This window comes from Camelina sativa, chromosome 11, assembly GCF_030686135.1.
Source record: "Camelina sativa cultivar CO46 ecotype springtype chromosome 11, ASM3068613v1".
Lineage (NCBI taxonomy): Eukaryota > Viridiplantae > Streptophyta > Magnoliopsida > Brassicales > Brassicaceae > Camelina > Camelina sativa.
The window spans coordinates 4,156,695-4,172,404 of NC_141890.1; the positions used below are offsets into that span (position 1 = coordinate 4,156,695).

Here is a 15,710-nt window from a genome sequence, read left to right on the forward strand (position 1 = left end):
TTACTTAATGCATATAGTTTCGTTTTACAAATCAGAAAAAAAAGCAAATCGTTTGGTTGAAGTAAATAAAGGAAAATCTTCAGTATTGCTTTCGTACCACTTCTAAGCCATAATTTTCTCTGACATTGAAACATTCACGATGACGACAAAACTAATAGTTTTATATACGAACTAGGATTTGATCCGCAATACGCAAGACTAAATTATAACTTATTATATTTTAAATAATAATTTTTAATTTATTAAGTTTTCGAATTTTTAATTAATTTAGAATTTTATTTAGAATTTTTTTTCTTCTTCTTACGTTTTATAAAATTTATAACCTAATTACATTAAATTTGTTATTAGATAAAATATAAAATTTTAGATGTGTTTTATTCTCTAAAATTAAACAGAGTATATGCTTATATAGTATGTTAGTGTATATTTTTATGTGTATATATATATTTTTTGGAATATTAAGAATGTATTATAGTATGTGTAATATTTTGTAGTTTATATACTTAATAATCTATAAGTTAATTTTCAAAACTATGATTAAAAATCTATAATAAATGAGATAAACTAATAGTTTTAGTGTTGGTTTTATAGTCCAAACCCGCCATGCTAGACGGGCCAGCAACATGTTCAAAGATTTTTAATCCGCAAAAACTCATCATACGAATCCCGTGAAAGTAAAAATTAGTTTTAAATACGTAATAAAAAATATTACTTTGATTAGGAATCACGCATTATTACTTTGATTAGGGAGAACTTTTTTTCAAATTTAGGGAATGTTATATTTATTTAATTAATTATCAAATTATTATTTAATGTAAATAGTAGTAGTTCCAATTTTTTTGGAAAGTTGCAATTACAGGAGACTTTATCATAATTTAATAAATAGTTAATTATAAATTAAAAAAAATGTCAATGATATGATTGTAAATAGGTTCCAATTCTAGGATTTATTTGTTATATATAGATTTACACAAATAAAATAAAATAAAATAAAAATATTGTTTCTGCCAACAAATAAAATAGAGTAAGAAGGTCTGAAAACAATAAGATTTGAAGACCCATCCTAACTTAAAAAAAACTCAGAATGAAAACCACCTAAGTGTATGTGCCTCGTCGTTAGTGTAAGGCCCAAAAAAGTCAGATTTCAAGGCCCAACTCTTATGCATGTCGGCCACGTGGACCACCGTACAGAGAAACTCGTAATCCAACCAAAGCTGTTGCCTTCCGAGACAAAAACGTTTCCTAAAACGGATAGGATTACGAAAATTCACGCAGCCACGTGATGATGTCATTTTGAAGCTATCTTATCCAACGGTTTTAATCTCTCCACGTGTATAAACTAAGGACCTCTCCCATAGATCGAATTGTTATTGAATCCTTTAATGTTAACTTTAACACTAATCAACGAATATATTCGTATTTACACAATCAGACATTATATGTGTGGGCTATGCTCTCTAGTTGATTCATTTATTACAAACTGATGAAAAGTACAAGAAATGAAAACCAAAAGAGAATTCAACTCATACTACTCTTTTTGGATAAAATAGTACCACGAGTGATCATGTTATTAGGCGAATTAGTGTGGCCAAACAAAATTTAAGAACGTTATGTATATTATTAAATGACACAAAGACTACAAAAATATATTTTTCTATATAAAGATGTAAATTTCCAAATATGAAACGCCATTGAATTGAATGAATATATTCTATAATTAGTACTCGAAATTTTAAATACTATAATTTTGCCTAATGTAAAGATGCTACAAGTTGCACCAAATCCCACTCTCTCTCACTCTAGAAACCAAAAAAAATGATACTCTCTCTCTAAAACAAAAATTAGCCAAAAGCAGTCACTGAGTTCTTTTGTTTTCCTAATCAGAGATGCTATCTCCGACGTTGTTTCCTCTCTTCTGCGCTTTGTTTCTTTGTCTTCCGGTAGCTGTCATCTTCACAATTCAGCGAGAACTCACCGGCTTTGTTTCGCCGGAGTTTGGTTTCCGCTCTCTCTCCGTCTTCTCTCTCTACTCCCGAAATGTCCCCGACTCTGCTTCTTCTCCTCCTCCGGTGGTTCTGTTTCGACAGCCGCTTCCTAAAGACGACGAGCCACTTCTACGGCTAGCTTCTCGGGTTAACCCGAATCTGCCTCCCGGTTCGACCCGGAAATTGGCTTTCATGTACTTAACGACGTCGCCTCTTCCGTTCGCGCCACTCTGGGAGATGTACTTCAGTGGAAGCTCCAAAGATCTTTACAATGTCTACGTTCACGCGGATCCGACCCGAGAATACGACCCGCCTCTCTCCGGCGTGTTCAAGAACCGGGTCATTCACTCTAAACCCTCGAGTAGACTCACACCGTCTCTAGCAGCGGCGGCGCGTCGGTTAATAGCACACGCGCTTCTCGACGATCCGTTGAACTACATGTTTGCCCTAATCTCGCCTTCGTGCGTACCGATTCGGTCCTTTGACTTCACTTACAAGACACTGGTCTCTTCTCGTAAGAGCTTCATCGAGATACTCAAAGACGAGCCGTGGAAGTTCGATAGATGGGCTGCGCGTGGGGACGAGGCCATGCTTCCGGAAGTGACGCTCGAGGAGTTCCGCATCGGGTCTCAGTTCTGGGTTCTGAAACGGAGACACGCGCGTGTGGTGGCGCGTGATCGGCGTATATGGGCTAAGTTTAACCAGACGTGCGTGCGGGAAGACACGTGCTATCCTGAAGAAAATTACTTTCCTACCCTTCTTAATATGCGGGATCCACGTGGATGTGTGCCCGCAACGCTGACTCACGTGGATTGGACAGTGAACGTCGATGGTCACCCGCGGATGTACGAGGCCGAGGAGGTCGTGCCTGAGCTGATTGAGCGGCTTAGAAAGACTCGACCGAGATACGGTGAGGACGGAATCAACGGTTCAGAATGGTCTGCGGTTGAGCGGATGGATCCGTTTCTGTTCGCTAGGAAGTTTTCTCCGGATGCTCTCGAGCCGTTGTTTGGTATGGCTAGAACCGTCTTGTTCAATGACTCAGCTGGAGGTGTGTGAGTGACTGAGTGTGTGTGAATGGTTTTCTCTCTAATGGCATTGTTGTAAATTCAGTTTTAGTTATAGTAAGTAATTGTAATTTTAAAAATAGGTAGTTGGGATCGAAATAACGAAAACCCAAGTCTACCATTATCTTAGAGTAAAGTATAGTACTCGTCCTAGTCGACATCTCATCCTTTTTAGCAGATCGTTGCACATATTAAAACCTTACCATTTCACTGTTACGGAAGATATTTATATGAACAGTTGACAGAGAAAAGATAGATATTTAATAATTAATAGAGCCATGAAAGTGATGTCTGTTTTGACTTTACACTGGATTTATGCTAAGAGGGAAACTAGGAAAATGAAATGGATAAATGTACAGTTTCAAATTTATCACTAAATACTATCGAAAGATTTAATTACATAGGGGTAGGACTAGTATAAGTTTGCGCTTGCGGAAGATGGGGCTTAGATTCGTCAACACTCGAGTTTGGCTGTCGCTTAAAGACCACACACCCATGATCATCGTCTTCGCCTCGTGCTCTTTTTGTCCTTTCACTTTTTTCAATGAAATTACAAAAAGTTGACAACTACAAGTCTATACAACTACAAGCCATGAATCGCGTGATAGACAGTTAAAGAATAAAATTGCATCTCGGTGACTTTCTTTCGTTGGTGAATTTAATTTTCATGGTTTAGGGGTTAGAGATTACGATTCTGCTGAGAAAACACTTCAGAATACCAAATCAATTTATCTCATTCATGAAAGTAATAGAACGAATATGAGCACACATGCACGTGTTGAGCTCCCTCGAAATTTTGTGTTGATTTTGAGTGCATCAATACTGAAGGTTCAGCAATCCACTAATTAGACCTTTAGTTCAAGATATTTTACAAGAGAAAGAATATTCGACTATAAAAGAGATGCGACGATGAAATGGTTAATGTTCTTTATTGTCTTCCTCTGTTTTGTGGAGCAAGCGAGTTATGGCTTGTTGCGTACAAGAAACCATGATATTGATAGGGGAGGGGTTCCTTTTGCTTCTTTCGAGTTAGCTTTCTTTGATGGTTAATACATGTAGAGAATTTCATTGTTACAAAAACGCTATCATATTTTGGTTACATTTCCAAACTTTTAATACATACAACATCAATACGGAAGTACTATGAAAAGGGAACATCAAATAATGGCTTTCCTTCTATCAGTTTTATAGTTCTATGTTTCAAGAAACTTTATACTTCACAAGTTTTTCATCAGTCAATTATCTCTTATAGGGTCCAGTAACTCATAGATGATAGATGCATTTCTACCATTCAATTATTGGACATGCGAGTTTACTCGTGATTATCCAATGTCAAAGGTCGACTTTTGTCTTGCAATATGCTGAGTTTTAATCCAGATGATGACATATCAAAGACAGTTCATAAAGCACTAGATCAAAAGTCCAAGTCATTAATTTGTTAGCTTGTGTGTGTGTATGAAGCGACTAGATATTATTTTATCGTGCTACATGCCTATATCTATGCCTGTTGTTATCAAATATTGGAGTTTTCGATACAAAGATAAAAAAAAATGTTTTTGGGGACCAAGTGATTGATTTTAACGAGTCAATTTAAACGGTCCATTATCTTCACTAGAAACATGAAATATGCTTATTGGATATGCCCATTCCAATATCCCATGACCCATGTTAATAAGGTACATTGTGTCATCGTCAATAAGATCCAACAATGTTAGAAAATGCCTCCTATGCACAATGTTTCACGAATCAAATTTCATGAAGAGAACTTCGATTACAGTTTCATGAAATTTGATTACAGTGTTCTATAATTACTTCTTCCTAAAGTAATATGAACAAATAATAAATGCTTCCATATTAATCCAGAAAGCGACAAATACGGTTGACCACCTGATAGTTATTTTTACCTATCGTTAGCTTTCACCCACTAAAACCAAACCTAACCAAGCTAAGTTAAGAACTACTGTACAAAGAAACAACAAATGTATAAATGCATTATTAATCAATACTCAAAAGAGGCAAAGTCTCACAAGTTCAATAACAGGAGGCAAGATCAGGAAACATACAAGAAGAAACCAGATTATAACACATCTACATTGGTCGAAAAATATATGTAATAAAAAAAAAAAAAACAAAATGAATGAAATCAGTAAGGGTTGTTGTAGTAATACCCCATAGGCGGCGGTCCCATCCCGTTAACCGGTGGCATCCCATAAGGCATTGCGGTTGGGGCTGGACTCATCTTGGCCAAACTAGCTTGACCTCTCATTCCTTCTTGCTGATATTGCTGCCATAACTGCTGCTCCTGAGTCAAGAGATATTGCTTTTTGTCCATCTCAGCCATTTGCACGTATGAAGGAGGCGGAATGGTCAAGGATGCAGCGAAAGGGTCTTGGTTCACTTGCTGAACGGTTCCATCTGGTGCAGGGAGTGCTAGTATATGACTGTTTTTACCCGGTAAAGGAAGCGCTACGCTGCTTGAACTTCCACCGGTTAACTCTGAGGTGCTAACGTGTTGTCTAACAGCTCCTTGATCGTACATCAAATTGAGTAACAACGGATCTAAACCACCACCCATTGCGGCTTTCTGATTTTCAAGATTACTAGCTGTCTCGACCAATGCCAGTTCCCAATCAGCCTTCCCAATCTCTGCAGCTGGATTCTGCCAAGCCGATGTCACGCCGTTATCAGAAGGGAAAGCTTCCCATTTGCCGTTGTTACCTGGCGGACCCGCAAAAAGAGCGAGAGCAAACTTGTTCCCTTGCTCATCACCAGTGACATTATCTTCTCTCAAGTTGACTAGATCTTCCATTACTTGTGGTTGCTGCGGTTTAGGCTCTGGTGCAGGTGGAGGTGGAGGAGTGTAATTCTCTGGAGGAGGAAGCGCTTTGATCTCATTCATATCAACAGCTGGCTCTTCCACCGGAGCAGCAGCAGGAGGAGGAGCTTCTATCTCTTTCCGCTCAGGACTTTTGCCCCTCTTGGCTCTGTCTCTCACAAACTCTTCTAGTGTCTCCAACAGCTTGCTCGTGATCCTCTGAACCTCAGGGTACTCAGAAGATCTCGCCACGCCAGTGTCCTTACACCAATGATAAAACGCAATGAGCTCATCAATCTGTTTAGCGGAACTAGCATAAGCATCAAAGGCCTTAACACAATCAGTATACTCCATATCGAAAAACTTATCAAGCAGAACAGCCAAGACCTCACAGATGTCAGCGTAAAGCCTAAAACTTTCTTTCACAACCGGGTACATAGCAATCAAGATCATCCTGCTGTTTTTAGCTAAACCAGTAGGCCGACAAGATAAAAACCGATCAAGCAGCCTCTGCAAATGACCCATCTTTCCAAAAATCCTCTCAGGTGTCATCTCTCTTAAAGGAGTAACTGATTTCTTCTCGTCTCTCCCTCCTCCAATCTCATTCATATCTCCAAAAGAACGAGACCTCTTAGGCATACCAAAACCATTACCACTCTCGTAATCATAACTTCTTGGAGGAGGAGACCTAAAATCATCCCTAAACCGACCATAACCATCATCACCATTGCTTTGATGACTACTACTACCACCAGAACCACCACCATTTTTCCCTTTTCTCTCAAAAAGAGCCAATTCAAGCCTCTGATCCAAGTAACTAGCATACGTTCTAACGAAAGCAGAGTGATCCCAAGAGCTAGAATGAGCCTCATCACGAAAATCAGACATGTTAAGAATCCTAGTACCTCGTCTTGTAGCGTGAAGGATCTCTTCTTGAAAGAGAGGATCACCTTCGTTAAGAAGACGGTGAACGAGCATAAGAGCCTTGAGAGCAACGATCCAGTCACGTGTCTTTTTGAGACGACGTGAGACGGAGGCGACACAGGCGTGGACGTAACCACGAGAGAGTGAAGTAAGGCTAAGGATCTCGCGGATGTACTTCTCACTAGATTGATCGTCGTCGTGGCTTGTAGCTTTAACGATCGCAACTTCCAGATCTGGAGCAAGGTTGCTAGCTACCTTCGCTATGCCGATGCTGGTCTGATCCTTGACAACTCCGATCGCTTTACGCATGCTCAGCGCCATGATTCCACTAACTCACGGATTCGGATTGTTCAAACCAAAAAAAAAAAAAGAGCCGATTTGGTTGAGAAATTGATGGAGGAGAGTCCAATGAATGAATTGAACTGTTCAATTATAATGAAATACCGATTCGCTAGATCTGCGGGAGATGAGATGAAGTAGTCGCCGGCGTCGGAAGAGACGGAGACGGGATCTGAGATCTATGAAGAAGGGTGTGAAGATCTATATAGATTGAGGTCTCTCTAAGAAGGGTGTCAGATTCGCCGAACCAGTCAAAATGAAGTGTCTAAAAGACAAGACAGACAATTTATTTTAACAAGAGAGAGTTAAGAGAGTCCAAGGTGACGTGGACTGATAAGAGCCGTCGGATCTGATCTGCAGTGGAAGGAAGGAGTTGCGAAGGTTTTTGGTTTGTGACCGAGATTGACGGTGTATTTGTCCGAGACTCTCTCGACTCGAATCTCTCAAGTCTGAACACTGATCTGATCGTATCGGTCAGTGAATGATATTGTCCTTTTTTTTTTTTTTGTCATTAAAATCATCTTTAATTTTTGCTGTCAAAAAATAAATAAATAAACATTTTCAGTTTTTAGTGGGAAATATTGGATCGTCTTTATACAAAAGTATTAAATTTCTTTTGCCACAAATTATTTTAGTTACTTTAATGATGTTAAACTTATGGTCTTATTTTATGCGATATTTAAATATAATTTTTAAAAGCTTACTATTTTATTCGCTAATATCTTAATTTAACTTACATATTTTAAGCTAAGATCAATCATAATTTTTTTACTTTGAAGCTTCTTAAATTGGATATACGACATGGAAATCAGTAGCATGGTTTCTGCAACCATCACATTCTTATGTTTTTTTTCTGGTTTTCTCTCAATCAAACAAGTCTCTAAAGATTTTCAATTCCATAAACCACAAAAGTCTAGGTTCGCTAGCTAGTCACTGACAACTCATGAATTCTTATAGGCTTCTGACATTTCTTTAGTTTTTCGTCCATGTCTACGTCCATGTTTAGCCATGATTACTGATAGCAAGTTAGCAATAATCCACTAAATTGAGTTCTAAAGGTAGAATAATAGAGAAAATCGAAATTCTGATAGACATTTTAATTACAAAGTAAAATAATGATTGTCCGCATTGAACTTTTCTCTATCTTTTAAAACAAAAGTCTTGTATATGCACACGGACGATCCCTAATAATTGATATTCGATGAACAGATTCCGCAAAGATCCTACGAAACCAAAACAGTTGAATTTAGTCAGTCAACCATCTCCTAATAACTTTTTTCCTTGAAGTTCTTCTATTTTGAAATCAAAAGGGAAGCAATAAATACAGAGAAGTAAACGTCTACCTCCATGGAACATCCCCTGGTAGTAGCCAGTCACCCTCTTTCCCTTGGAAGATGAATGCATAGTTTGTATCTTCTCTCTCACAGTCTTCATCTGATCAATTACATTCAATTGTACGAAAGATTAATCCTTAGAGGTTATGTTCTGTTTTCAAGTGTTTATATATTTTAGTTTACTTAATTAGTAGTTTAGTACTCACATTGGGTAAACATGGTGATCAAGGAGTCAGTGAGGGACTCGTAGGAGTTGAAAAGCTTGATATCCACCTTCCTTGCTATTGCCACACCATCCATCTTAACCTTTACATACATTGATGATCTCGATGATATCGTCGATGATGATCCAACGCTTTCAACTGTAGCCATTCGATTGTTCATCACTGCAGTGATCCTCCTACCATGATGATGATATGGGCAATGATGGTGATTACGACTATGACGATGATGATAACTACGATACTTTATCATACATGATTTTACTGGTGGCCATCCCACGACTTCGCTATTTTCCTCCTCACTAGATTATCAAAATTAATTAAATGTTTATCAAATTTTATAAATCATGCCTCCCCAGTCCCCATTGGGTTAACTACAACATCTTAAGATTTTATTTATCTTTTAATAACAACAATCTTTAGGTTTTTGAGAAACTTAGAAGTCAATTTATTATAGATTTAGTAATGGTAGATGTAATTACTTTAACCTAATATAGTTAGGTACTCACTCGTATACAGTCGAAGACTCGGATTCCAAAGGATCTTCGTCTTCCTCGTTGGGCCGGTCATTCAAGGCAAACACACTTGGTTTTGGCACATAACAATCTTCTTCGATATTCGACCTAAACGTCGCCTCAAAATGCAGTTTTTCGCTATCCAAACGAGAGGCAGTACTAACGTCGAAGGCACAATGCTTGTTGAGGTCAAAGTCAAACCCTAACTTTGAAGAGTTAGTATGAGGCGAAAGAGAGAGACCAAGATCCAACTCCATTTCTATTAATGCAGCTTTGTCTTTGATGAAAAGAAAAGTTTGTGTCCTTTTGTTATTGGCTTTGGGAGAAGGTTGTGTACGTAGGTTGGTGCTTAATTAGAGGATCATGGGTATTCCCTATTTATAGTAAAAGGAAAGGGGACAAAAGTCAAGGAGGGATCCATGGCTTTATCATAAAAATATACATAAGTATAATATATATGTAACTCACTAAGTCACACATATATATAATCTAAAGAACTTAAGTAAGTAACCAAACAAATATTAGAATGCCAATAATTTTTCTTGTTGAATCCTGAATTATATCAGTTCACATATTTTCATGGACCAAAATATACAATATACGGTTGACTTAGCTAGAAAAAATCTTATCTTTATCCTCAGTTTCATCGTATATAAATTCAACAGTATTGAAAATACATTCACATAACTGATGAATAAGAGACAAAAAAAGGTATTTATCTCAACCATTTTCTTTCTTGTGTAACGCGTAAAAAATCGTCCGAATTAAGTTTAATTTTATCCAAATTCACTAATTATTATCATCCTAAATATATATGTAGAAAATTAAAGGGGGATGTTAAAGAGTTTTGAATTGTTTATTTTTTCCTATCATATATAGAATTTATGGCTTTCACGTTAAGCGAAAGGTAGTGAGGAAGTTGCAAGTTCTCTCCCAAACGAAAAAAAAGAGAGCAGGAAGTCTTTTGAGCGAGAAGTAATGACTTCCGACATCGATTAAGTTTGGGTCGGCCAATATCCCAACATTGATGCGAACATATTTTCAATTATTTTATCTCAATTCTTATGCTATTCTAATTTAAACACATTTTATATATACTGTTTTTATATCCAACATCAATCTTATCTTAACTAAGATCACTTTTTCTAACACTAATAAAGTAATAGGTTAAAATTTGAATTATAACATGACAATAACATAATTACAAACGACAATACTTTAAAATTCTAGTCATTAGATAATTTGCTAGTGCAGAAATCAAAGAGTGTGAAAAGATCAGAAGAATATAAACCGAAGCATTGACCAGCAATTTGTTGCTAACTTTGGTATACTGGCGTCACTAATTCAATTTTGTCTCAATAATCCAATCAACAATACTTAAATAGAAAATCAAAGCAGGTACTAAAAAACATGATAAAAGTACATGTATACTAAGGAAAAAGAAGGACTTGTCAAAGGTCACATGATTCAACGAATTTAGCCTCCAACATCAAACCAACACAAATATTATTAATAGACAAGTTTGGTTAATGTTGGAACGGACAACGCCCCATATTTTTGTTTACATTCTATGTTTCTAATTTTAAATTATGGGTTTCGCACGGAAATAGTGGAATTTAAGAATCTTTTTATCCAATAATATGATTTGAAATACTTCAATTTAGTAGCAAACTCTGATTTTTTTATTTAAAAATTTCCTTTTAAGAGACAACTATCACTAGATAGCTTGATTCACTATACAAATTTTGAGTACTTCACCAGTTGCAAATATATGGGACAGAGTTTGATTAACTTTTGAATAAGTGAAGTGTTTGTCTATCCAGAGTATGGAGTTACACTACCATATTTGGGAAGGAACAATTTACTATTTGGTCGAGCCGAATTAGTTAATACTTAATAGTAATACCAACAAAAATATTAAAAATAAACAACAACAAAGACTAGGAAATTACAGTGAATAAAGGTTAGAAAGATAGTAATTGTATTGGTTCAACTTTTTAATAGTCTTCTATTTCTTTTACTTTAATATTATATACTTATATTTATGTTGTGAGCATGACATTGACATATGCTTTGTTTCTCTTTAAGATTAAATACTGTTGGTAAATGGATAGATGCTAGGCCTATAACACCAATATTGTAACTTAACCCACAACCTCTTCTAAGAAATAATTTCGTAAGATATGAATTTGGATTTACGAAAGTGACTATCGAGTATGAAGGTCTAGATCACATATTAATAATAAAATTTGGTTGGTCTCTTCATGTTTTCTAGATCAACCAAGCAGATGAGAGGAGGGGGAAATATCAACGTGAATGTCACGTGAACAGAGTCGTGCGTGCGTGACTACTCGTGCCGTAGTGTCGGGTCGACCACTGAAGTTATGGGCCTTAAAAGTTGAAGGACCATATGGCTGGCTCTTGTGGGAACCACTTTACACTTAGTCTAGCTCGTGGGATCGATCTTCTTTTGTTATTATTTTATATAGAAGAAAAACAGCAAAACTTATCAAACGGCAAAGAGAATATTCACTGCAATTTTCTTATTTTTTATTTTATGTTGTTGTTGATGATGTTGTAAAATTGTAAAATTATCATATATGTTTTGCTGCAATATCCCTGTAATAGAAAAAAAAAAAGAAATATAATAATAGTCACCTAATATACCGACAACAAACCTAATCGAATTGAAAATCCAAGATCTATAAAATTGAAAAGTCTTTTGAGATATAAAGATGCACGTGGGAGGAAACGGTAAAGGATAGAAAGTGTTTGTTTGGGGGGACAAACAAAGTGTTAGGAAAAGGGGAAGTGAATGAGAGTCTCTCTGTAAACTCAAAAAAACACATATGTAGAACAAGGTTTGAGTGCTGTTCGGGACAGCTTTGCCTTGATATCTTGTCTTCATCAAGTTGTAAATGCCAAAGTCTTATCTTGTTTCTTCTATGTCTCCTCAACTACTGTTTTACGAACCGTACCACAAAATCTTCCCCATTCATGCATATTCATTGAATTTGGTATGAGATTGTGTTGATGATTATCTACCATATTAGTTTATAGTACTAGGGTTTAAAATCATTTCACTACAATTTCAAATCAATCATAGTACTGACCACTATAAAAGCACTAAACTAAGATCAGCCGACTCTTAGTCCTAGTTTTAAAATCTCTCATTTTTTTCAACTAGAGAAGGTTATCTTTCTTATACTTGCTAACCACTTTTTTTCAACAATATCTAATCGAAGCATAACAATTTGACAAAAAATATAATTAAAAGAGGGAAAAAATTACTTTTCATAATCCAAAGTGCACGTTGGGATATGTAATAGTACTATAGTAGTAGAAGCATAGAACAGGCTTAGGATATAATTTAAAATGGGCTTTAATATAATTGGGCCTTGACCCACGAGAAGAAAAAACACGTGACATTTTCCCACTTTGATAATGATTGCCAAAAACAGAGGTGTTTTTTAATTTTTCCCGTGTCTTTTACGGTCAGTTCGGTGACGCAAATTTCTCCGGTGCGGTAGGCGGTTGGAGGAGAACAGAGAGACGGCGAACGAAGAAGAAGACGAAGAGCGTGGAGAGAGTCTACCTCTCTCAACGACGATGAGGAATACTAACCCTGTTCTTCCGGTTTCCGATCCTCCTCTCGCCGGCGAGGATGATATCGACGGTAAAGGTGTCGACGATCGGCTTTTTAAAGGGTCCGCCATGACCAAACGTGGCGCTTACGCTGCTCTTTCTTACATGGCCTGTGCTGGTAATTTCCTCTATTTCACGCGTTTTCGAGTAGATAGATAGAGTAAAGGTCCAGTTCTCGGATTCGATTCCCTTAGATTCCGTAGTTCCTGGTTAAATCCAATTTCTGATCTCTCCTGAGATTGATGCAATAGTCCGTGACGAAGATTGAGATTTGTTTGCTCTGTTAATGTTCATTCATTTCGAATCTATTCGTTCTACGGTATGTACATCCGTATCTATATAATTTAGTGATCTTGCATACACAATCGCGTTGATGAGTACTCTAGGGAAATCTCATTGTGTAGTTGTTGTTATAATGTGGCAAATATGAATATGGTTCACTGTTTTGATGTTTAATCAGATGTGTCTTCAAATTTATGTATTGGCATTGACATTTTTTTTTTTTCTGTTGCTGTTAATTCACAGTTATGCTAGTGCTGTTCAATAAAGCAGCTCTATCTTCCTACGAGTTCCCGTGTGTAAACGTTATCACGTTATTCCAGGTTTAGTTCAGTGATTCTCTTTTGCAGTGTCACTTATTCTCTTTGGCAATGTATGAATTAGCTTGACACTTTTGTTTCCGCAGATGGTTTCCTCTAGCTTGTTTTTATATGCTTTGAGACGAAGGAGGATCATCTCTTTCACAGCTGCTGATTCTTTTTCTATTGATAATGCCTCGACTTTTGTGCCATTGAAGACATTGCTTCACACCCTTCCTCTAGCAATTTCCTATCTTCTGTACATGGTAACCATTTTATTGCCAATCTTAGCAATAATTTTGCTGTTTTTTGGGTTTTGCAAGTAGTGATTGATCACGAATTTGTTTGATGTATATCTCCTGAAAGCTAGCTTCTATGGCATCTGTTAGAGGGGTAAATGTTCCCATGTATACCACGCTTAGACGCACTACGGTGGCATTTACTATGGTGATTGAGTACATGCTCACTGGTCAGAGATATACTCGTTCTATCATTGGAAGGTGAATCACAGTTTATTCATACTACTTTCTGGTTGTACATAATGGATATCTATTGTCTACTCAAGTCAAAAAAATTCCATAAGTGTTCAGATTCTGAGTTTAATAGTATCCTTTAGGAAGGAATAAATCCTTGTTTTTGATCAAAATAGACAAGACTTAAGATTGAGGAGTATTTCAGAGATAATGGTAGCCTTATGCTTATTCTGTATGTTACATGTCTTAGAGGCATATGTGAATCCAGCTGATGTAATTACGTGATATGGTATATTGTCTATCAGTTAAAAGTAATATTACCTATAAAACGAGAATCATGGAAGTTGATCCTTATATGCACAACTAAGCTCTTGTAAAATTGATGTCAGTGTCGGCGTCATCATACTTGGCGCATTGTTTGCTGGAGCTAGGGACTTGTCGTTTGACTTTTATGGATATGGCGTTGTTTTCCTAGCCAACATAGCAACAGCAGTATATCTAGCAACCATTGCCCGGACTGGTGCACTAGTCACCTGTTTTCTGCATAAATTGTTTTACTACTTTTTCTCCTGCCATTTTGGAATCTTTCTTACTTAAGTCTATGTCTGTTTCTCCAGGGAAATCAAGTGGCTTGAATAGCTTTGGCCTTATGTGGTGCAATGGTAATCTGAACAGATTACAAAATTGACCTAAACTCCTAAGACTTCCTTTGAATTTGTGAGATTTTCAATTATAGGAATCATATGCGGACCAATATTGATGATTTGGACATTTATTTGCGGTGACTTGGAGAAGACAATTAACTTTCCTCATCTTTTATCTCCTGGTTTCATGGTACATCAAATCAGTATCTGCTATATATCTGTCCACTTTTGTGTTTGTGATACTGATGATTTCGTTTCCTGTTATGTTGTCACCCAGGTTGTGTTACTCTGCTCGTGTGTGCTGGCTTTCTTCTTAAACTACAGCATTTTCCTTAACACCACTCTCAACTCGGCTCTCACGCAGACAATTTGTGGCAATATGAAGGTAAGTTTCACTTTATAATATCTCCTGTACAAAAGAAAGTGTGAATCTAATCTGCCAAGGAGAAGAATTCTTTAATGACTCCTGAGAGGTAGTACATACATCATGCATCTTAATGATGGGACTTGTAAATTTCTGCTTTGAGGTCTTTTTGTGGCTTATGATTTGACAACTGCAAGCAAAAACTTTGAACTCTATATCATCGTTGCAGGATCTATTCACGGTTGGACTAGGCTGGATGGTCTTTGGTGGACTCCCATTTGACCTGGTAATGTCCCATTTAGTTTTGTTTTTTGTCAAAAGAAATTTTAATCGCCATCTACGTTTGGCTACATCTCAATACCTTTTTATTTTGGTTCATTCACGCAGATGAACGTGATTGGACAGATTCTTGGTTTCTTTGGGTCTGGTTTATATGCATATTATAAGATCATTGGGAGGTAACAACTCCAAAACAAAGAAAGAAGATCCAATAAAAAATTGAGTGGCCTAGTGATCGTAAAGGCTAATTAGTTTAAGGAAAAGTTGTTGACCAGTAATGTTCAAGTGGAGATATAGTGTTCAGCTTTGGTTTTTTGGAGGTGACTTTAGAGTAGTATTAATAATGCGAGGCCTAATTTTTTGAACTGTAGTGTCTTGTTCTTCTTCAGTTTTCTACAAGGCGAAACATAATTGGATTATGGACAAAACTGATTTTTGTATTATTTTGGAACTCAGATTAAACTACTGCTTCTTTTGGCAATGTACATATACCTTTGCCAAATCTATGTAAAGGGTTCGATATAACG

General features: G+C 36.7%; 4 protein-coding genes across 7 annotated transcripts; 2 read left to right on the forward strand and 2 right to left on the reverse strand.

Annotated features, from left to right (window-relative positions):
- The first annotated feature begins 1,576 nt into the window (after positions 1–1,576).
- Positions 1,577–3,217, forward strand: LOC104721602 (glycosyltransferase BC10). Its single transcript, XM_010439625.3, has one exon. The coding sequence runs from the start codon at positions 1,887–1,889 to the stop codon at positions 3,042–3,044; it is 1,158 nt and encodes a 385-aa protein (XP_010437927.1). The 5' UTR covers positions 1,577–1,886; the 3' UTR covers positions 3,045–3,217.
- A 1,815-nt stretch (positions 3,218–5,032) lies between these two features.
- Positions 5,033–7,668, reverse strand: LOC104721604 (putative clathrin assembly protein At4g32285). The gene is made up of 2 exons (XM_010439626.3): positions 7,236–7,668; positions 5,033–7,119 (listed from the first exon to the last, which is right to left on the reverse strand). The coding sequence occupies exon 2, from the start codon at positions 7,110–7,112 to the stop codon at positions 5,196–5,198; it is 1,917 nt and encodes a 638-aa protein (XP_010437928.1). The 5' UTR covers positions 7,113–7,119; positions 7,236–7,668; the 3' UTR covers positions 5,033–5,195.
- Positions 7,669–8,197: 529 nt separating this feature from the next.
- Positions 8,198–9,560, reverse strand: LOC104721605 (auxin-responsive protein IAA29-like). Of its 2 annotated transcripts, none has more exons than XM_010439629.3 (4): positions 9,195–9,560; positions 8,671–8,864; positions 8,474–8,564; positions 8,198–8,353 (listed from the first exon to the last, which is right to left on the reverse strand). In XM_010439629.3, exons 1-4 carry the CDS (start codon positions 9,455–9,457, stop codon positions 8,278–8,280), a joined length of 624 nt encoding a protein of 207 aa, XP_010437931.1. In that variant the 5' UTR covers positions 9,458–9,560; the 3' UTR covers positions 8,198–8,277. The 2 variants fall into 2 exon arrangements, with proteins under 2 accessions (XP_010437931.1, XP_010437929.1); XM_010439627.3 differs by having other exon boundaries at positions 8,671–8,987.
- A 3,083-nt stretch (positions 9,561–12,643) lies between these two features.
- On the forward strand, positions 12,644–15,685 carry LOC104721606 (UDP-N-acetylglucosamine transporter UGNT1). Of its 3 annotated transcripts, none has more exons than XM_087473850.1 (10): positions 12,644–12,963; positions 13,371–13,447; positions 13,531–13,689; positions 13,794–13,923; positions 14,286–14,416; positions 14,514–14,558; positions 14,633–14,730; positions 14,818–14,925; positions 15,134–15,190; positions 15,292–15,685. In XM_087473850.1, the coding sequence occupies exons 4-10, from the start codon at positions 13,799–13,801 to the stop codon at positions 15,364–15,366; spliced, it is 639 nt and encodes a 212-aa protein (XP_087329976.1). In that variant the 5' UTR covers positions 12,644–12,963; positions 13,371–13,447; positions 13,531–13,689; positions 13,794–13,798; the 3' UTR covers positions 15,367–15,685. The 3 variants fall into 3 exon arrangements, 2 of the variants coding, with proteins under 2 accessions (XP_087329976.1, XP_010437933.1); XM_010439631.3 differs by having other exon boundaries at positions 12,651–12,963; positions 13,790–13,923; XR_015571769.1 differs by lacking the exon at positions 14,286–14,416 and having other exon boundaries at positions 13,790–13,923.
- Positions 15,686–15,710: the final 25 nt, after the last annotated feature.